This window comes from Penicillium griseofulvum (assembly GCF_001561935.1).
Source record: "Penicillium griseofulvum strain PG3 chromosome Unknown contig_80, whole genome shotgun sequence".
NCBI lineage: Eukaryota > Fungi > Ascomycota > Eurotiomycetes > Eurotiales > Aspergillaceae > Penicillium > Penicillium griseofulvum.
Genome location: NW_024467471.1, coordinates 6,100,052 through 6,117,301, shown reverse-complemented (window position 1 = coordinate 6,117,301; position 17,250 = coordinate 6,100,052). Strand labels below are relative to the sequence as shown.

General features: G+C 46.2%; 4 protein-coding genes across 4 annotated transcripts; 2 read left to right on the top strand and 2 right to left on the bottom strand.

Annotated features, from left to right (window-relative positions):
• Positions 1 to 324: 324 nt before the first annotated feature.
• On the bottom strand, positions 325 to 1,473 carry brlA (C2H2 type transcription factor BrlA; the record flags this gene model as incomplete). The annotated part of the gene is made up of 1 exon (XM_040790894.1): positions 325 to 1,473. One exon carries the CDS (start codon positions 1,471 to 1,473, stop codon positions 325 to 327), a length of 1,149 nt encoding a protein of 382 aa, XP_040647847.1.
• A 10,070-nt stretch (positions 1,474 to 11,543) lies between these two features.
• On the top strand, positions 11,544 to 13,257 carry PGRI_031800 (Major facilitator superfamily domain, general substrate transporter; the record flags this gene model as incomplete). The annotated part of the gene is made up of 5 exons (XM_040790893.1): positions 11,544 to 11,844; positions 11,900 to 12,013; positions 12,069 to 12,201; positions 12,252 to 12,681; positions 12,730 to 13,257. 5 exons carry the CDS (start codon positions 11,544 to 11,546, stop codon positions 13,255 to 13,257), a joined length of 1,506 nt encoding a protein of 501 aa, XP_040647846.1.
• A 692-nt stretch (positions 13,258 to 13,949) lies between these two features.
• Positions 13,950 to 14,893, top strand: PGRI_031790 (T2 family ribonuclease; the record flags this gene model as incomplete). The annotated part of the gene is made up of 4 exons (XM_040790892.1): positions 13,950 to 14,176; positions 14,234 to 14,528; positions 14,593 to 14,785; positions 14,844 to 14,893. 4 exons carry the CDS (start codon positions 13,950 to 13,952, stop codon positions 14,891 to 14,893), a joined length of 765 nt encoding a protein of 254 aa, XP_040647845.1.
• Positions 14,894 to 15,436: 543 nt separating this feature from the next.
• swc5 (putative Swr1p complex component (Swc5)) lies at positions 15,437 to 16,559 on the bottom strand (the record flags this gene model as incomplete). Its single annotated transcript, XM_040790891.1, has 2 exons — positions 15,437 to 16,115; positions 16,183 to 16,559. 2 exons carry the CDS (start codon positions 16,557 to 16,559, stop codon positions 15,437 to 15,439), a joined length of 1,056 nt encoding a protein of 351 aa, XP_040647844.1.
• Positions 16,560 to 17,250: the final 691 nt, after the last annotated feature.

The window sequence follows — 17,250 nt, the reverse complement described above, 5'->3', positions numbered from 1 at the left end:
CAACTCCAGATAAATTCCATGTTCAGAAATACCTCCCAGCCTTTGGCACCAAACAAATTATGCAATAGAAAGGAAATAAAATAAATCAAAAAGTCTCCTATCAGGAGACATGTACAACGCCAGGACAACCAGACATCTGGCCCATGTCTCTGCCATTTCAGATCCTCCAGAGACGGGGTATCAATAAGACCCAATGAGGGCCACGTTTTTGCTTTGTGTTTCTATGACTCCATAATTTTCTTTTTGGAAAGACTCGCATGGAATGTTTTTTTGTTGAATTTTTTTCGTTTTCGATTTTTGGTTTTGCTTTTTGAGGTCGTGCGACTAGTCATCCCACCCATCAACGCTCAGCTCCCCACAGTCAGGCATGCTATCTTCAAGCTTACTGCCGTAGATAGGCCGACCATCGGGGGTAAGCTGGCCGCGGAAATCGGGATCGAAATCTTGACTGGTCTCATCGAGGGTTGCGACGTAGCGGTTGCGACCGCCCCGCTTGCTGTGGGTCTTGGTATAGTGGGCATTCAGGTTGTCACTGCGAGAGAACGCACGGTGGCAACCAGGGACCCAACAGACATGGGGCTTCTCCTTGGAGTGGCTCTTCATGTGTCGCTTGAGGTGCTCCTGGCGCTTGAAACGCCCCTTGCAGCCAGGCTCCTTGCACTTGAATTGAACTTGCTTAATGATTGATGGCAAGTTCTCGAGGCTCAGGTTAGAGCGGAGGAGCTGTTTCTTGGAAGATTTGCGCGAGGGTTGGCGGTGACGTTGAATCAGGCCTTCGCGGTAGACAGGAGAAAGTTGGAATTCTTCCTGGTAATCATTGTGTCCGGACATTCGACTCATTGGAGTATCTGAGCCCGAGGGAGTGCCCATGGAAACAGATCGGTGGGGTGTCGAAGGAGTGTGGGACTTGAAAGTTGGAATGTTGGTCGGAAAGTCGGAATAAGAGGAAGAAGGAGGGGTAACGGGTCCAGAAGGGAAGGGCTGGACCTGAGCGGGTGTGATGGTTTGGGGTACCAACGACTCATGGGATGGCATCCAGTGAACCATGTTGGTCATTGAGGCGGAGTTTGGCATCCGCTCAGAGGGTTGGTTAAAGATTGGACGAGACAAGCAAGGGTTGGAGGCGGATTCGGGCAGATATCCAGCCTGTTGGGGACGGTGGTAGTAGTTGCGAGCCATCTGGTTGTACTGAGGCATCGAGGCCTGGTAAGGAAACTGGGGCTCCTGGTATGTCTTTGGCATATCCTGGGGAATCCAGAGTTGGTCGACGTTCTCATCGTATCCAGGAAGATAGTCGGGGATGGGCATCTGCTCCTGTCGGTCCATGTTGCCGCAGGGCATATTCATCATGCCGTCGCCTGATGTGAGATCGGCCATTCTGAATGCGCTACGTAGTGGCGTAGACGAAGTTCGGCGCTCCATTGGGAGGCCGTGGTGATAGTGGGAAGACTCGTGCCACCCGGGTGAGGCCATTGAGCCTTGGCTGTAGAGACTGGTAGGAGTGGGAGTTGGAGAGTCCAAAGGAGAAAAGCTCGAAGTCATCGAGGGGCATTCACTAGGGCCCAGAGAGCGACAGTCAACTTCAACAGTCAAACGATCAGAAATTTGTTGTCCGTGAGATCTCATGTCGTCCAGGTCCTCAGTTTTGAAAGGTTGAGATGCAACTGAGTTGATAGTATCACCTGCCCAATTGACTTTAGTAAATTGTATTTGTTTTTTGTGGTTTTCTTTTGTGTAAGAACGAGAGTCGAAGTCAAGTAATTGACAAGTAGAACGAGGGTATTAAGGGTCGACAGTGAGGTAAAGAAAGGAAGCTATCAAAGAAAGATAGGGATAGGAGATAGAGAGCAAAAGGAAGACAAGAGAATGTGTATTTGGTCCCGAAGTATAGGGAAAAAGGAAAGAATGTTCAAAAGGATGAAGGGAATGGAGGACAAACGAGCAGAAATAAACAAATTGGTCCAGCATATAATCCCGAGGAGTGGAGATCGTACTTACAGCTATACGCCATGGTCTAAGCTCAGATTCGAGGTGGCCAAAATTAGAGGCGCGTCGCGTGAGGTTCAAAGCAAGGCTAGGAATGTAGACTATAAGATCCTCCGTTACCGCGGCAAAGGCTGTAACAGCTAAATCTGGACTGAGATCGACTGAACTTCCTCGAGGGCTGCAGGTTTGATCGCGATGTTTCGCGTTATTTCGCGTCAAAATAGCCAGAAATTGCCGAACCTGGATAATAGGATGGGCTGGTATGGAACACCAAGAACAAGATAGGCGGTGGTGTTAGAAGCCCTTTGACGCGGTTGGAGGTTAAAGGGGAGGTTGAAGGGGAGGTCTCAGATAGGTAGGGGGGTTGTATATAGTTGGAGGGGAAGGGAGATTATAAGTACAGCAAGGAGGAGTTGTCTGAAGTCGAAAGTAATGATCCACGGGGGGGAAGCTTGTTCCTGGTACCTTTTTGGGGTGAGAAGAGAGACTTGGATCGGCGGATTGTCATCCCTCACCTTTTTCTTTTCTTTTTTGTTTTAAATGTTTTTTTTTATAGATTTAAAATAATTCATTTTTTTCAAATAAAAAAAAGAATTAAAATAGAAAATCATTTTGGAATTTAGACCCAGTATTCTGGTTTTGGTATAATCCTATTATTTAAATGTTTTTATCTCTCTATTTCTTTAGTTCATGCATCATTACTCTCCTCTCCACCAATCCTATCCAATACTCAAGCATACTCTCTGTACTTCATTGGAATGTTCAGGTATCTCTTAGGTTCCGCAAAATGTGAGCAGAGTCTATTTGGACATGCAGGTCGATCGTCCCCGGACTTTCTGGCCTTGTCGATCATAAAGCATGATCTCAAACCCTGATCTTCCCTCTAGGGCTATATTTACTTAGGTCTCAGAGGTAAAAACCTTGAATGGGTAAAAACACTATACTCATGTAATTACTAGCTTTTTAACAATATACAAATGTTAGAAACATTGGGAACCCCAGAGACATCGAAATTGACAAAATATGAGCTCGCTCGGACGGTGGAGGCTTGGATCGATCTCATCCGTACTTTTGCGATAGGTCAGACGTTTACCAACTCGGGTCTGTGCAAACCCAGTTGATGCTGCAGGATCTCTCCCGGAGAGTAGCAATCTCAGATTCCAGAGCTTCGACATATTCTAACATTCCCCTATTTCTCCGCCTTATTTCTCCAGTATCATCGTCACTGGTTATGGATCGCCCTGTTTATAAAGGAAATCATTTATATTTAATACTTACTTTACCTTCCCAGTTTGGACTAGTCTTCCCCACCCAACCTATCTCTCTACATTTGAAGGTAAGCCATACATACGCCCTCTAGGTCCCTATAGGTCCCAGTGATAAAATCCACCTCATCATTCAGACCTTGGAATGCGAGAGCCAAAAAAGCAAACCGGCTCGGGGAACAATTAGCATCCATCCCGCTGGGTCTAAGAGAAGCCACCTATCCGCCCCAACGGTTCGGATAGTGTTAACCCCGAGCTGGCATTTGCGTCTGATTCATCACGCGTCAGTTGAGACTTGGATAGGATTATCCTCTTAGTTGGGTATGCTGGGCCTGTTTCGCTCTCAACCTGCGTGGCTAGCAGTCAGAGGCAAAAGTTTTGCATTCTTCTTTGGATCTTCGTTCCACCCCGTGGTTTGAAACACGCCCCGTCCAGATAGCGATCGGCCTCGAATGTTTGTCTCCGCTGCAGGTGTGCGAAATCGCCGCTTTTTTTTCCTATATTTAATAATAACTCTGCTATCACTGTTTGCCTGTGTATCACATTGCACTTGCATGGCCCATCGAGTGGGGATGAAACAGGCTTTATCCAGTAAGAGCGTTAATTATTGCGCGTTTGATTTGAGCCATAAGGCTAAAAGGCATTTTGTTCTTTTGCTGATTTATGAAAAACCGTAGATAATCAATTCCGTTTAGCAATAAGATTAGGTTTGAACTGGACCGAGTGGGTAGAATTACTCTTCGGTCCGGACACTGATTCTCTTTCCCTCGGCCCCTCTTTTGTCGATCGTTTTCGCATTCGTGTCGATCTCTGTTCAGGTCTATATTGCTGTGTCAACTGTCAGATCTAGCCTCAACGAACCCCCACTTCAATTACCTCGGTTTCCTACTTCCCTAAATCCTTCATGCTTCATTGGGATACCTGCATAGATATCCAAGCCCCAAGTCGAAAAACGGTTTTCAAGCCCTATTGATTAAGATACATTTATTCCTGCAATTGGTTGAGACTATTGTTTATTTTAAATCCCGAAAACCTGGAAGTCAAACCCCGCTAAGGTCTCGGGATTCAACATTGGAACCTTGGAAACTAATGGTCGTTCCATGGATTGTCAGAATTCTAATTTATTTTACTTTTCCCTGACGTCCAACCCCAGATTGTAACCTTGGAAGGCTATAACCTTGGAATATACAATATAGACTTTTGGATGCTTGCTATCAATGAAATCTGAGCCCATTATAATAAAATCCCTGATACTCTCGCAGCAAGGGCCACCGAAACCCCGAACTCAAAAGCAAATATAATCACCTCGAGATCTTTCGGCCCCTGCGTCTGAACAGATATCTTTCACTTATATGGTTCCCTTATCCATAAACCCACAAATTCCGTCTTTATGCCTTGATTTTCGATACTAGAGACCACTATCATCAACTACATGTCTTAGTGCAGGTCTGAGATTAGAACCAGGGTCCCTTAAACGCCCAGACCACCGAAGTATCGATCCAAACCCACCCGATCCACCTGAATGCCGTGATCATCGACGCGGGAAGATTTCGATAGTGACTTTAGCTTTCGGTCGCACCGAGTCATACCTCAATCTGCACAGCTGCCTTAGGCTGCTCGGTCGCGCCACTGATTGCTGGTGGCGTTGGGGATGTAGTGTGGCTTAGCTTATCCGGGGTGATCTCCAGGCATCCGGGATATTCTACATACCTCTCGTATCTGCGCCTACAGTATTTACAGAGATCTACAAGCTACTCGCCACCGCTGCAGACTGCGTGGTTTTGCCTTCTGTGATTTTGGTGGGCCTCGTGGATAGCCAAGTGCCCATTAAAGCTCTCTTGATATATGATCCTCTGTTGATTGCGTTCCTTTGTTTCAGACCTGCGCCTGCTATAGTGACTAAAACAATCAATCTCTTTTCGGAGTAGTTGCCCTCTTCCGGTATAATCATAGACTGCGAGCTTACATACCATCCTAAATCTATTGATACGTTAGGTACTCCGTATCAGGCTAGTTACCAAACTATACCATAAGAGGACAAGGGGGGAAAAATCATAGATCAGTCAACAAAGAATAGTCCAAATCCAGAATTAGAAAACCTTATCTGGGCTTAGGGATATGGCTGCATTAGCATGATTTCTAACTCTCTGAAGTACCAGGTACTCGGAAAATACAAGTAGAGCTATCAACTTTTGCCCTCTGCCCAGACTCTGGCGCGTTCTTTGACGACCAAAGGCCGAAGTCCTCGGTTAGGAACTCGGAGCATAGAATGCAGCCAATAATAGCCCAGACTGCCCAAATGATCAACAAGACATGCAAGCCTCACTATCAACGTTATGACGGCACTTTTTCCTGTCCTATCATATATTGCGGTAATTTCTACCGAATTTGCAAATAAGTAGCAGTCTATACAATCTACCACTAGGTCATAATCTAACATACTTACCTGTATATCGCACTACCTTATTTTTGTGTTTCTGATCGACTGACATTGCCATTCCTCGGGATGCAGAGTGTTCCTCCCGGCAGTAATCCGTACCTATGTCTGGGGGTGCTGCAGAAGCTACAGGTCTGTTGAGTGCCGCTGACGCAACTGCGAATGTCTATTATTTGGCTGACAGACTTTCATTGCAAATTATAGGCTTGTTTTATGGCTCCATATCAATACCACTGCTTAAGTTCAATATGCATCTCCAATACAGGTTGTTGACGCCAAAGCGCTTGACTACTTGCATACTCGGGGACCTTACATGATCGGGGACCACGCACTATCGGGGACCGTGCTAAGAGTGAATTAAATATCCGTGGTTTTTGCCTTGATAAAGAACTCAAGCGATCAGCCGTTTAGAAATAGAACCAAATGCCGACAGCCGACCAGTTTATCGCGATAAAACCTCTTGGGTATAGATTTCATAGTATGTGTGTGTGTGTATACAGATTACAGACTCTTAGTGTAAAACAAGCCTTATAGAATTGGTAAACTGCAATAAGTTATGAAATATTCGACATTTGGGCCAGATGCAGGGACGAAACTGAGCGGCCTATAGGAAGCAAGTATCAGAGATCAAGCCTGCAGAAGTGATCAATAGTACATAAAATAGCATAGGTAGGAGATTATGCACAAACCCCAAAATGGTACCTGGTTGGTGTTCCTGGTAGTTTGTTGCCCTTAGCCGAGGTCTCTGTCCCGTTTATCTGTTTACCCGTTTACCCCCGCCACCCCCTTACTTTTCTTTCTCTTTCTCTCTTCATACGCCCACAAAGGCATTCAAACTTGCTTTTTTAATTCAATTTTCCTCGAATGAATAACTCCATCCGTGTTGACTTGCATTGCATTGCCTTGCATTGATTTATTCCCGGTTCCCAGGAACAAACTCCACTGTGGCAAAAGCCTATGTGTCAACGCCTTAGACAATTGCCCTGTTTAGGTATTTTTGTATTCAGTCCCTTAAGGGTCTCCCAAGGATAGACCCTCGTGTACCTTTGTACATCGTATCTGTATACCTGTCTACTTCCAGGAGCGCGATGTGAGTCGCGACGAAGGATTATACTATCTTAACATGATTCGCGAGTCGTATCCGAACTAATACCCAATATATTTGGTTTCTATTACTTGAATTGTGAATCATAAATAAGAAAACCTTACAGTGTCGCAGAGATGCAGCGTTGCAATAATCCCATATCACATACCAGTCCAAGCACACTGATCTGCTTTAATTTCTCCAACGGCCCATACATCCATGTCCGCTGCCACAGTCTTATGTAACCCAGCCTATACTAGTACCAATCTAGCTACGATGGTACTTAAGGTAGGATGAGCATGGGTCCAAAAAAAAAAAAAAAAAAAAAAGGAACGGCTAGATTCGAGCCCCAATAAAAGCGGGATCGACCCTGCACATCGAGCTAAGAATGTCAGACATGGGTGCTTCGCAGGAACCCTGCAGAGCACAAACCATGTTTAGCGACAACGGCCCCTAATTGGTGTGATTGCAGATCATCCCTAATGGGAATCTGGTGATATCATATTATTGGGACCCTTGCGCCTCCCTGGTGCTTGTCTGGCCTACCTGGGAGACGTACATGCTGCTATTAGATGTTGGTTTCATTTTTCCTACATATCGACTCCAGGCCGCGACTCAAACGCCCGATTATGGGGCTATTTTTGAGTGCTACTTTTCCTGTGTCTTGCTTCCGCCGTGTCATGTTAGGTTAGGTTTGCTACGATAGCGTGTACTTTGTGCTCGCACGGATCAATCCGATAAGGTTTGATGTCATTCTTGCCTTGGTTTAGTTCATACGTCCTTAGCGTGGTCTTGGATGGGGCAGGCTGATCTGTGATCAGATGAGAGGGTTGGATGATCATTGACTAGGCAGAAATGCTAGGTTAGGTTGGGGGTCATATAGCGCGGAAATCTATGGTTATTCTTTGGGTGTCTATTGGATTAACCAAACGGAATAATTAGTGCATAGTGAGTACTTTAGTCTTTTTGGATTATAACAATATGACCTTCAGATGAGATATTTATGAGTTCTCATGTGCTATACAGATTCAATAAAGGATAACAACGAACCTTACTTATGGCCACTTGGCTTTCCTCTCACCAGCATGTCTAGCTGTCCTTTCTGGGGTCCTGGTAGATATCCGCTTCCTATCTTCCCTTTTTTCCAGGGTAAATATAACAGATAAGCAAGAGCCAAGATGGTAAGCATGGAACCAATTAAAAACTAGTAGAAATAACCTTGGTAGATGCTCTACCAGTACTTCTGGGTCGTCTAGTGAGGTATGCATGGTGTGCGGTTACTATGGGACTCATTAGGTATGATTCCACCAGCGAAGCTAGATCAACCAAAATAATTCTGAAGTAGAGGTGTTATATATCAGTAGCTAAATAGTTCCGCAATGTGCGGTGGCCAGTTCAATTCGATATACTTTCTTAAGTAATGGTATTATCCGCATAGTTGTACGTGAATATACTATGTAGTTATCAGGAGACACAGCCCGTATAAACATGAGTACAACGTCTTCTAGCTTACCCCAAGTGAAGCATACTTTATCACTAATACTTAATGTTAAGGTGTCACGATTATTGTATGTTGAGCTGTACGAGCAATGTATGTACTTATACTTCTTGCTGTCTACATACATTATGCACCTAATCTCGTCGATATATATTTGCGGCTACGCTGACAACATGCTACGCTTTGCAACGTCGGGCTCAACACGATACCTCGTTTTAGGAACTCAGCCTTTTGATATAGAATAGACTGATTTAATTTATTATTCAAATATTTCTATGTGGATAATAACCAAAGGGAGATTTATAGATGAGATGAATTGATGTCACATGACTACGAGCCATTGCCCCACACCCTTCTTCCTTTCCTCCAACCACAACTCATCACTCACAGTATACATCCATCTTGGGTAATTGTTTGGCACTTCAAAAACATGCGAATACCCTTTGCTCTCCAAGACCAGGGCAGATAGTTAGCATCTTGGCCACCCCATATGTTAGCCTAAAGGATTGGCAGGACGTGAAGTTAATCTTGAACCAGACTCTGCAGTGAGATGGGCATCCAAGTGCGTCTCCCCGAAGCATTGTTGTTCGACTAGTTATCAACAGCCCAAAGCTTGACTCTGAGAGAGTATCATCTATTACCTACTACTGTCGTCAAGCATTCTTAAGCCAATACTCCCTGTCAAACAGCGGGTATGGCCTTACTGGGCTATACAAGCACCATGGTTTTTATGTAGCCTAGTGGTTAAACACTCTGGATATTTCCTATGCTCACTCCTATTATCTCGGGCTTGGGTACTATTGAGAATACAGAGACACAGCAGACTACTATGAAATAGGAGACTCTCTGTACAATACTGTAATGTGTGAGGATAAAAAGAACTATCTGAGGATGGAAGACATAGGTGTGTTAATTTTCCTGATCTCGCCCTTTGTATCCAAGTCCCAGGCTAGGTACATCCTGCGGTAGATATTATCTCAGATATAGAATGATATGATCGCTGCGTCATCAGTGAGGCGATGTGTGCCGGCCACCAAGTGAATGTACCGCTGGTAGGGCCCATTATGCTTTCGTCTGCTAGCAAGGACATCAGCTTCCAGCCAGGGCTCCCTCCGCTCTGGCCTTTTGATATTCCGCAGTCATCGCATTAAATGTCCCCTTTGGACTATTTTCAGCGATGTAGTGGTGTTCTTTGACTGCTTGTCTTGCGGGATCTGGGTTGGAATAGATTCAGTGTTGCCTGACTCTCATGGCCAAGTCTTGCTGCGCTGAGGTCATGAGAGTCTACATTCTGGCGGTGTTAGACTGATCAACACTGCAGGTTGGTTCGGGTGGTGAGCTGAACTGAATCTTGGGAAGTGAGAGGGGTTTGAAACCCGAGGAATAAGTCGGTGTAGTAGTGGTGGTACAGTGGACGGTCTAGTAAGAAATATGTAGGCAGGTGGTATTTCTGTTTAATAATACACGTTCAAAGTGCTGACGTGCTTCGTGAAATGATGCTTACTGGCCCTTTGGTTCTCGAAGTCCCTAGTTGCTTTAAGATTGGCTGACCGGTTTCCTCCTTGAAATGGATGGCCACAATCTGTTTAAACTAGGCCTTTTCTTCCTGTATGCTAGGGCTCAGACCTTTAGGATTTGGAGTTTGATTTCTGGTGAAAGACATCAATTATAAAGTTTTGTTGCTAGACTCTCAGTGGTTGACAGTCCAAGGAAGAGGCTGTACAAATGAGTAAACCTCTTTTTGTTTATGAGGATGGTGCGATGCTTCTGATATTCTTAAGTATGACTGCCCTTGAAATACTGCCATTTTAAATGACATGCAAGACTAATATTTTACAGAGCAGTCCAAAAGCTAAAGATCCGGCCACACAAGACCACGCGAGAATATGGAATCGCCAAATGCCGAGTTATCCACATGCAAGCACGTACCTGCTTGGTTCAAGCCCAAATCAGTCGAATGAGCACTCCATGTATTGCCCGGATTCGATCCGTGATACTAAAATAACTAGCCAGGACGAACATGTATCACAAATCCTCGAGGAGACGGTAAAGCCTAAGAACCAATAACATTATCAAGCCACCGGGACAGATGGGAATCTCATCTCCGAAAGATGCAAGCCCAGAACTGGACGTATCGTAATTCAGAATATGAACGCCACCCGACTCCCGCTTATGCTGTGCAATAGAAAGCCGCATACCAAAAAAAGCAAAGAAAACCTTCGCTTAATCCTCCGAGAAAATCGCCGGGTCTCGGGAAATTCGAGATCTCCACAATCATGTACGGAGTACTCCGTAGTGTTGGTGGCGGTCAGATCTGAAATCTTAAGGTGCAGCTTCGGGCGCATGCAGAATACAAAGGCGAGACCTATGGACGGGAACTTGCAGGGCTATCTGGACAACCTTGAGAAAATGCGGTCAGCAATTTCGTCCTCATCCTTATGAGATGTCACTGCATACCATCAAGCCTTCAGGTACGGTCAGACATTTTCCCGCTTTGTGGAGTCGAGGTGATGGTTTATTGCAAACTTTGACCATCGGTGTGTTGAAGGACCGACTGATGCATGCTCCGGAGCCAGACTGGTAGGAAAGACCAGCATGGAGGTGGGGTTGGGTGCGTTCCTGTTGGGAATATGCCTGTTGGACTGAGTCTGGATCAGAAGCACGAGGCAGATCACACAATTATATGGCTGCACCACCAAAGGGCACGTTTCTGGTCATCCCGGAAGCGTTCATGCTGGTAAGGTTGGTTTCACGGGCCCTGAAATCCTAGGTCGAGTGTCGTTTATATGAGTTCAGGAGTACAGAGTATTGTCGTATGTCTTTAATGCCAAGTTGTCGGCTTTTCTATTTAAGCGTTATGCGTCATCCAAAACCTGGGGCTGATGATTGGGCTGTTGAGACACGTCAGATATGCCTGAACTCCGAGCTCCGAGCCTCAAGATAAGACCGGAGATAGGAATTAGACATTGCCTAGGAATTACCTAGGAATTTTTTATTAGAATCATACCAAATAGATTTTGGCTTAGAGCAATATTTAAATTCATGAAAGTCAAGAATGTGAAGTGAAAGAATCCAAAACAAAGAAAAGAAAAAGAGTGGGGGGATAATACGATAATCTAACGGTCCGGTGTCATTGAACTCCGCATAAGCACAGAGGCAGCAATCTAAACAAAAGGAGATCGCCCCCTAAAAAACAAGTATTTCTCTAGGGGACTCCCTTAAATTCTATGTTGTAGGGTATCTGTTCCCTTTAAACAAACTTCACTATACACAATGACAGAGACACAACCATTATTGGGCTCACATGCCAAACCAGCCCAGCATCCACAGAAACTATTGATCTGTGTCGTGTGTACTATATTCTTGCTAGCAGCCGATTTCGGATTTTTCATGTCAGCCGCACCACAAATCGCAGTATATGAGGAAATCATCTGTCGAAACTACCAAGCCAGTCTTCACGGGGTGGGAAATGACACTCTGACTCCGCCAGTGTCTAACCCGTGTAAATCAGAGCCTGTACAGGGAGAATTGGCACTTGTGACTGGGTATCAGAGTACACTCGATGTAATCCCTGGTATGTGTTCACTACAATACACTGAGGTTGGGATGCTGATGCTTCGAAAATGCAGGACTTGTACTCGCGCTGCCATATGGTGTCCTTTCAGATCACTGGGGGCGGAAGCCTTTCTTATATCTTAGCATCCTGGGCATTATCCTCGCGGAGGTCTGGATTAGGATAGTTTGTAAGTTGGTTATTAATCCTCTTCAATATTTTACTAATACCTTTCTTTCCCTTAGGCCTATGGTCAAGTGTCATTCCTTTACGGATGGTCTGGATGTCAGCTGTGTTTAAAATCATCGGTGGTGGCGACCAAGTCCTTACGGCCATTGCTATGGTCATAGTGGCTGAGGTCTTCTCCGAAGACGAGAGGTACCGTTATGGCTTGACCTTTCTTTGTGATGAAATCTAACATTCTTTAGAGCAACTGCACTCTTTCGTTTACAGTCTTGTGTTCAAATCGCAGAGATTCTGGCCACCCCACTCAGTGCTTATCTGATGACCTTTGGTCCGATGTTTCCATATTTTCTCTCCATATTCATCATCATTCTGGGAAGTATTCCGGCCTTGTTCCTGCCCGAGACTCTCAAACACGCAAAAGGAAAACAAGCCAATCGAGAAATTTCAGAACAGAATGGTGAAAGTGCGCAGGCCCAGCCTTCGAGCAAGCGGACAGTGGTACAGGAGATCACCCGACAAGTTCGCGAGTTTATACAGTCGACTCGGTTCATTTGGACCGATTTCAATATCTGTTTAATGGTCTTTCTAATGTTCGTCACGATGATGAGTCGACAATGCACAAATCTGCTCCTGCAATATGTGTCAAAGAAGTTTGACTGGAGTATTGGTCGTGTATGTCCCTGTCCTCGCCCACCGAATCACAAACTAACCATGGTATAGGCCAGTCTTTTGATTTCGCTGCGCGGGATATTTGCTCTCGTCACATACTTGGGGATAATGCCAATCCTGGCATTCTTAACCGCCAAATATCTCAATCTCCATGGAAAATATAGTGACCATTTCTTGAGCAAAGGTAGCGGTGTGCTTTCAATCATCGGATTCGCCGTTACATTTATAGCCCCGACACCAGCTATTTTGATCGGTGGTCAGGTCATCTTGTCAATCGGCTCATCGTTCATGATCTCTACACGCAGTCTGGCTACTTCACTTGTACGACCCGACCATGCTGGCACTTTGTATTCGGCAATTGCCATTGCACAGGGTTTGGGAACAGTCGTTTCCGGCCCATTATTTGCCAACCTCTTCAGATTAGGAATGCGTCTTGGACCTGCCTGGATGGGACTGCCTTTCCTACAAGCCTCGGTCTTTTTCGTTATTGCCGTCACCGCTCTTTGGCACATTCGACTTGGACTGTCTCCGCGAGCCAATGATGAAGAACAGGAACAGGAACCTTTGTTGTCTCAGTAGATTATATGTATTTCTCCGGTCAATTTAATTACATCCAAGCGATTCCACACGGGTTCCTTAATGTGGGGAATACCATGTCAGCCCACAGAGATGGCGCAGACGGGAACCTCCCAGTAGAGGTAATCACATATTCACCTAATAGGTCATTGTCCTCTAAGCGAAGCAACACGAGCTTTTAGATAAAACAGAGCCTGCTAGATAAAGGGCGAAGTGTTCCGCTTCGTCAAGATGAGGGCGATCGGCAGGATCAATCTTGCGGGGTTGAATCAACTTGAGGCAACAAGTCGGAAATCCGAAGGGGGAGCCCGGACGATGCAACCTAAGAAGGCGTTTCGTCAGTCTTCTTCAGACGAAAACCGTCGGACTCTGACTTAGCGGCTGAGTCCGTTGTGCATTTCTGTCTCATCATTGGAGAATGTCGAAACGCAACTTGCCCCGCTCGGTGATCGTCGCCTACTTCGACCGACACTACTGTACACTATATTACTTTTTTGATGAGATGATAGGTGTAGCGGCGACGTCCGAGAACAAATCAGCTTATTCTTATCGGTGCATGTGCTATATTGTATATTTTGTGCCTGACGATGTATGTACCAAATATGATCTGCACTAGAGCATATAAAACCATTGTATGATCCCCTTACATCTCTTCTTTCGGTTCAACAATTCACACTCAGTTCAATCTTAACAAAATGTTGCAATCACAATCCAAGGGCATGCTCGCCCTGGCTGCCATGAGCCTAATCGCCGGCACAACCGCCCTCGAAAAATGCGACAGTGGCACCCCCTTCAGTTGCTCAAGCTCCGAAGAGCCAACCTGCTGCTACAATTCCCCAGGTGGTGCTCTCCTCCTGACTCAATTCTGGGATACCAGCCCATCAACCGGCCCCGACAACTCATGGACCATTCACGGATTGTGGTACGTAACCCTAACATCCAGTCTGATCTATAAGAGTAAAAAGTAACACCCCTCCAGGCCCGATAACTGCGATGGTACATACGAGGCAAGCTGCGACTCGAAGCGCGCTTACACCAACATCACCGCCATCCTGCAGGACCAGGACCGCGGCGAGCTGGTTGACTACATGGACAAGTACTGGGTTGATATCAAGGGCGACAACGAGGACTTCTGGTCGCACGAGTGGAGCAAGCACGGTACTTGCATCAATACCATCGAGCCCAGCTGCTATTCCGACTACACTGCCCAGCAGGAAGTGGGTGACTTCTTCCAGAAGACGGTTGATCTGTTCAAGAAGTTGGATACCCACAAGGTATGTCCCAAATTCCCTCTCGGCTCTTTTATTTGCTCTGTTCGTTTTTGACCATATCTCCCAGGCTCTCGCCGCTGCTGGCATTACCCCGAGTACTTCTAAGACATATACTCTCGCCGACATCCAGGCAGCTCTCACTGAGCTGCACGGAGCCGAGGTTTACCTCGGTTGCCAAAGTGGCGAGTTGAACCAGGCTTGGTATTTCTATAATGTTAAGGGCAATGCCATTGATGGAACATACAAGGCTGTTGATACCCGTAAGTTCTTTTATCGTTTTGCTTTCTGGTTGCTTTACTGACGTCTTGATTCTCTTAGTTACTAAATCCGGCTGCCCCAAGACTGGCATCAAGTATGTGCCCAAGTAAATAGAGAAAGGGGATTGATGTCCCTTGTTGATTGTGCTTGATTTGAAGATTGAATTGGGTCGCTGGAATGGTATCTCTGGGTTATTGCTATATAGTACATGTTGATAGTACAGATTCGAATACTCGTTAATCTGATATGACCATGATCGCTTTGATTGACGATAATGTTCCACTGGGTGTAGATGTGGCCAGTGGTTTTACCGCTGGGAGGATGGTGGCATGGTCGTATGCAGGTTCGAAGCTTGAAGTAAGGATGTCTGATTTTTGTGAATGCATCCCAGTTTATCGTAGCCCTGTAGTGGACATAGAGCACACCGCACTGGCTTCAAGATTGAGAGCCCGCAATTTCAATCCAAATGAAATGAGAAATTGCTCAAAGAAGAGCTACTCGTCGAATTTTGTCGTCGCAATAAGCGTAGGGTTTGCAGAGAGCCCCTGCAATAACACGGCTCTGTATGAAGCTATACCCTTATTGCGGCACTCGGCAGGAGAGTGTGTCTGACACCAGAAGGAGTTTAAGTATAGAACGCACGAGGGCTGTTTTCATATGCCCTTGAGCCGTGCAGCTCGCCGTTCGTCTTCTCTCTTCTCTTCCATACGACCCAAGAAATCCATACGACCGATATAACCCTCCTTGGCTTTGCTATGTGTGCGAAGCTCGTCTTTGATACCGGCAGAGTCGACGTACGTAGCCCAGTCGAGTCTTGACTTCTCCACGGTGTTGATTTTGGGTCCGCGCGCATCCGCAACGACTTGTTTCTCCCAGCTTTTCTTAATCGCACCGGTCGGATTGGGGTCGAATCGTGAGATCTTTCGAAGCGGTCGGCGAAGATTACGAGTGGCATTTATGGCTGCTGCATCCTCATCCGTATATTCGGCATTCTCTCCACTCGATAGGAAGGCTTTAGCCTCCGCCGAGTGTTTGGGTACGACCTTCTCCTCCGTGATCCATTCCCCGGCAAACTTGTAGGTGCGCTTGATCTTGATCATCTGGTCGGCATGCAGGGAAGGGTCTATTTTATGTTCCGCACCTCGGGCACCGTGGTCCTGTGCTTTCGTTTCGCCTGTTGGTTCGGGCTTGGGAACGGATTGCGTTACCGGCTGGGTTAGGGTTGGCTGCAGGCTGACCTGGCCTTGAGGTGCATTCATCTGTTCCCATAGGGCGTCCACGTCCACGGTTGCGCCATCGATCCTGGCCAACGGTTTACGCTGTTCTTCTTGTCTGCTCGGAAAACGCGTGTTAGAAGCCGATAATAGGTCAAGTCACATGGGTAGAACAAAAAAATTACATCTGTTGTTTCATTGCGCGCGTTCGCACGAATCCCCCCGTTCCTCCCTCATCGTCGTCCATGTCAAGGTCGACATCGTCCTCGTCGCTATCGCGCGCGCGTTTGCCCTTAAGCTTCTTTCCCTTGGTTTTTCTCTCTTTCTTCTCTCTTGCTTTTCTAATTGTGGCCTCATCTCCAGAGTCGAGTTCTGCATCTTCGGGGATCTGAGCTTTCGTGTCTGTCTTTCGCTTCTTCTTTGCGGGTTCTGCGGTCTCATCGGCATCGGAAGATAGATCGGAGTCGTCCGGTGCTGCGTCTAACTCAAAATCTTCATCCTCGGCAGAGTCATAAGCCTCCTCATCAAGGTCCTGATTTACTGGCAGAGTTGGGTCTGTCATTGTCAATGTTCTTTTTTTAGTGTCAGGGCTTAGAAGAGGAAGGTGCAGGCTCGCGCAACAAGACGAATTTCTGCCAAAGGCGGTGTCACGTTATACCGTCATCCCCAATTAGCCTTCCTGTGGACACCAAATAGAGACCGCTTTATCCATGCTTTTTTATTATATTCCATAGAGCAAAATCAGAAAGCACGAAGATGGATATCTTGCTTTGACACTGAATTTACGCTATGAGCTCATTTTTCTCTGCAATCAAAGCTTCTGGTGACCCGAGGCTCTAAAAACTCCGGGTCAGAAAGCGATCCTAAATCGCGGCTCATCTCCTGAGGCCTCCTACACCGCTCCTACTGCTTGCATAGTATTGATAGTCCAAGATACTTGTTGCGCAGAGTAAGGTCATAGTCCGCCAATTGCCCTGAGGACACGCCTGACTCTGGATCGCGGACATCACGATAACGGGGCAGACCATTGACAACGTGAGTAGCAACGTTAGCATTCCCAAGGACCGTTTGAGAGGGCGCTTGACAGCATTACTGGGATAATGGTTGGTGAATTATCTCAACATAAATGAGTTGAGAGTGAAACAGTGAGTGAGAGAGATATGAATTCATTCCTTAGTAGAAAAAAGCAAAAAGACAAAGGACGATGAACCCCGCTAAACCAAGCAACAGCTCAAGGAACAGAGCGCCCGACG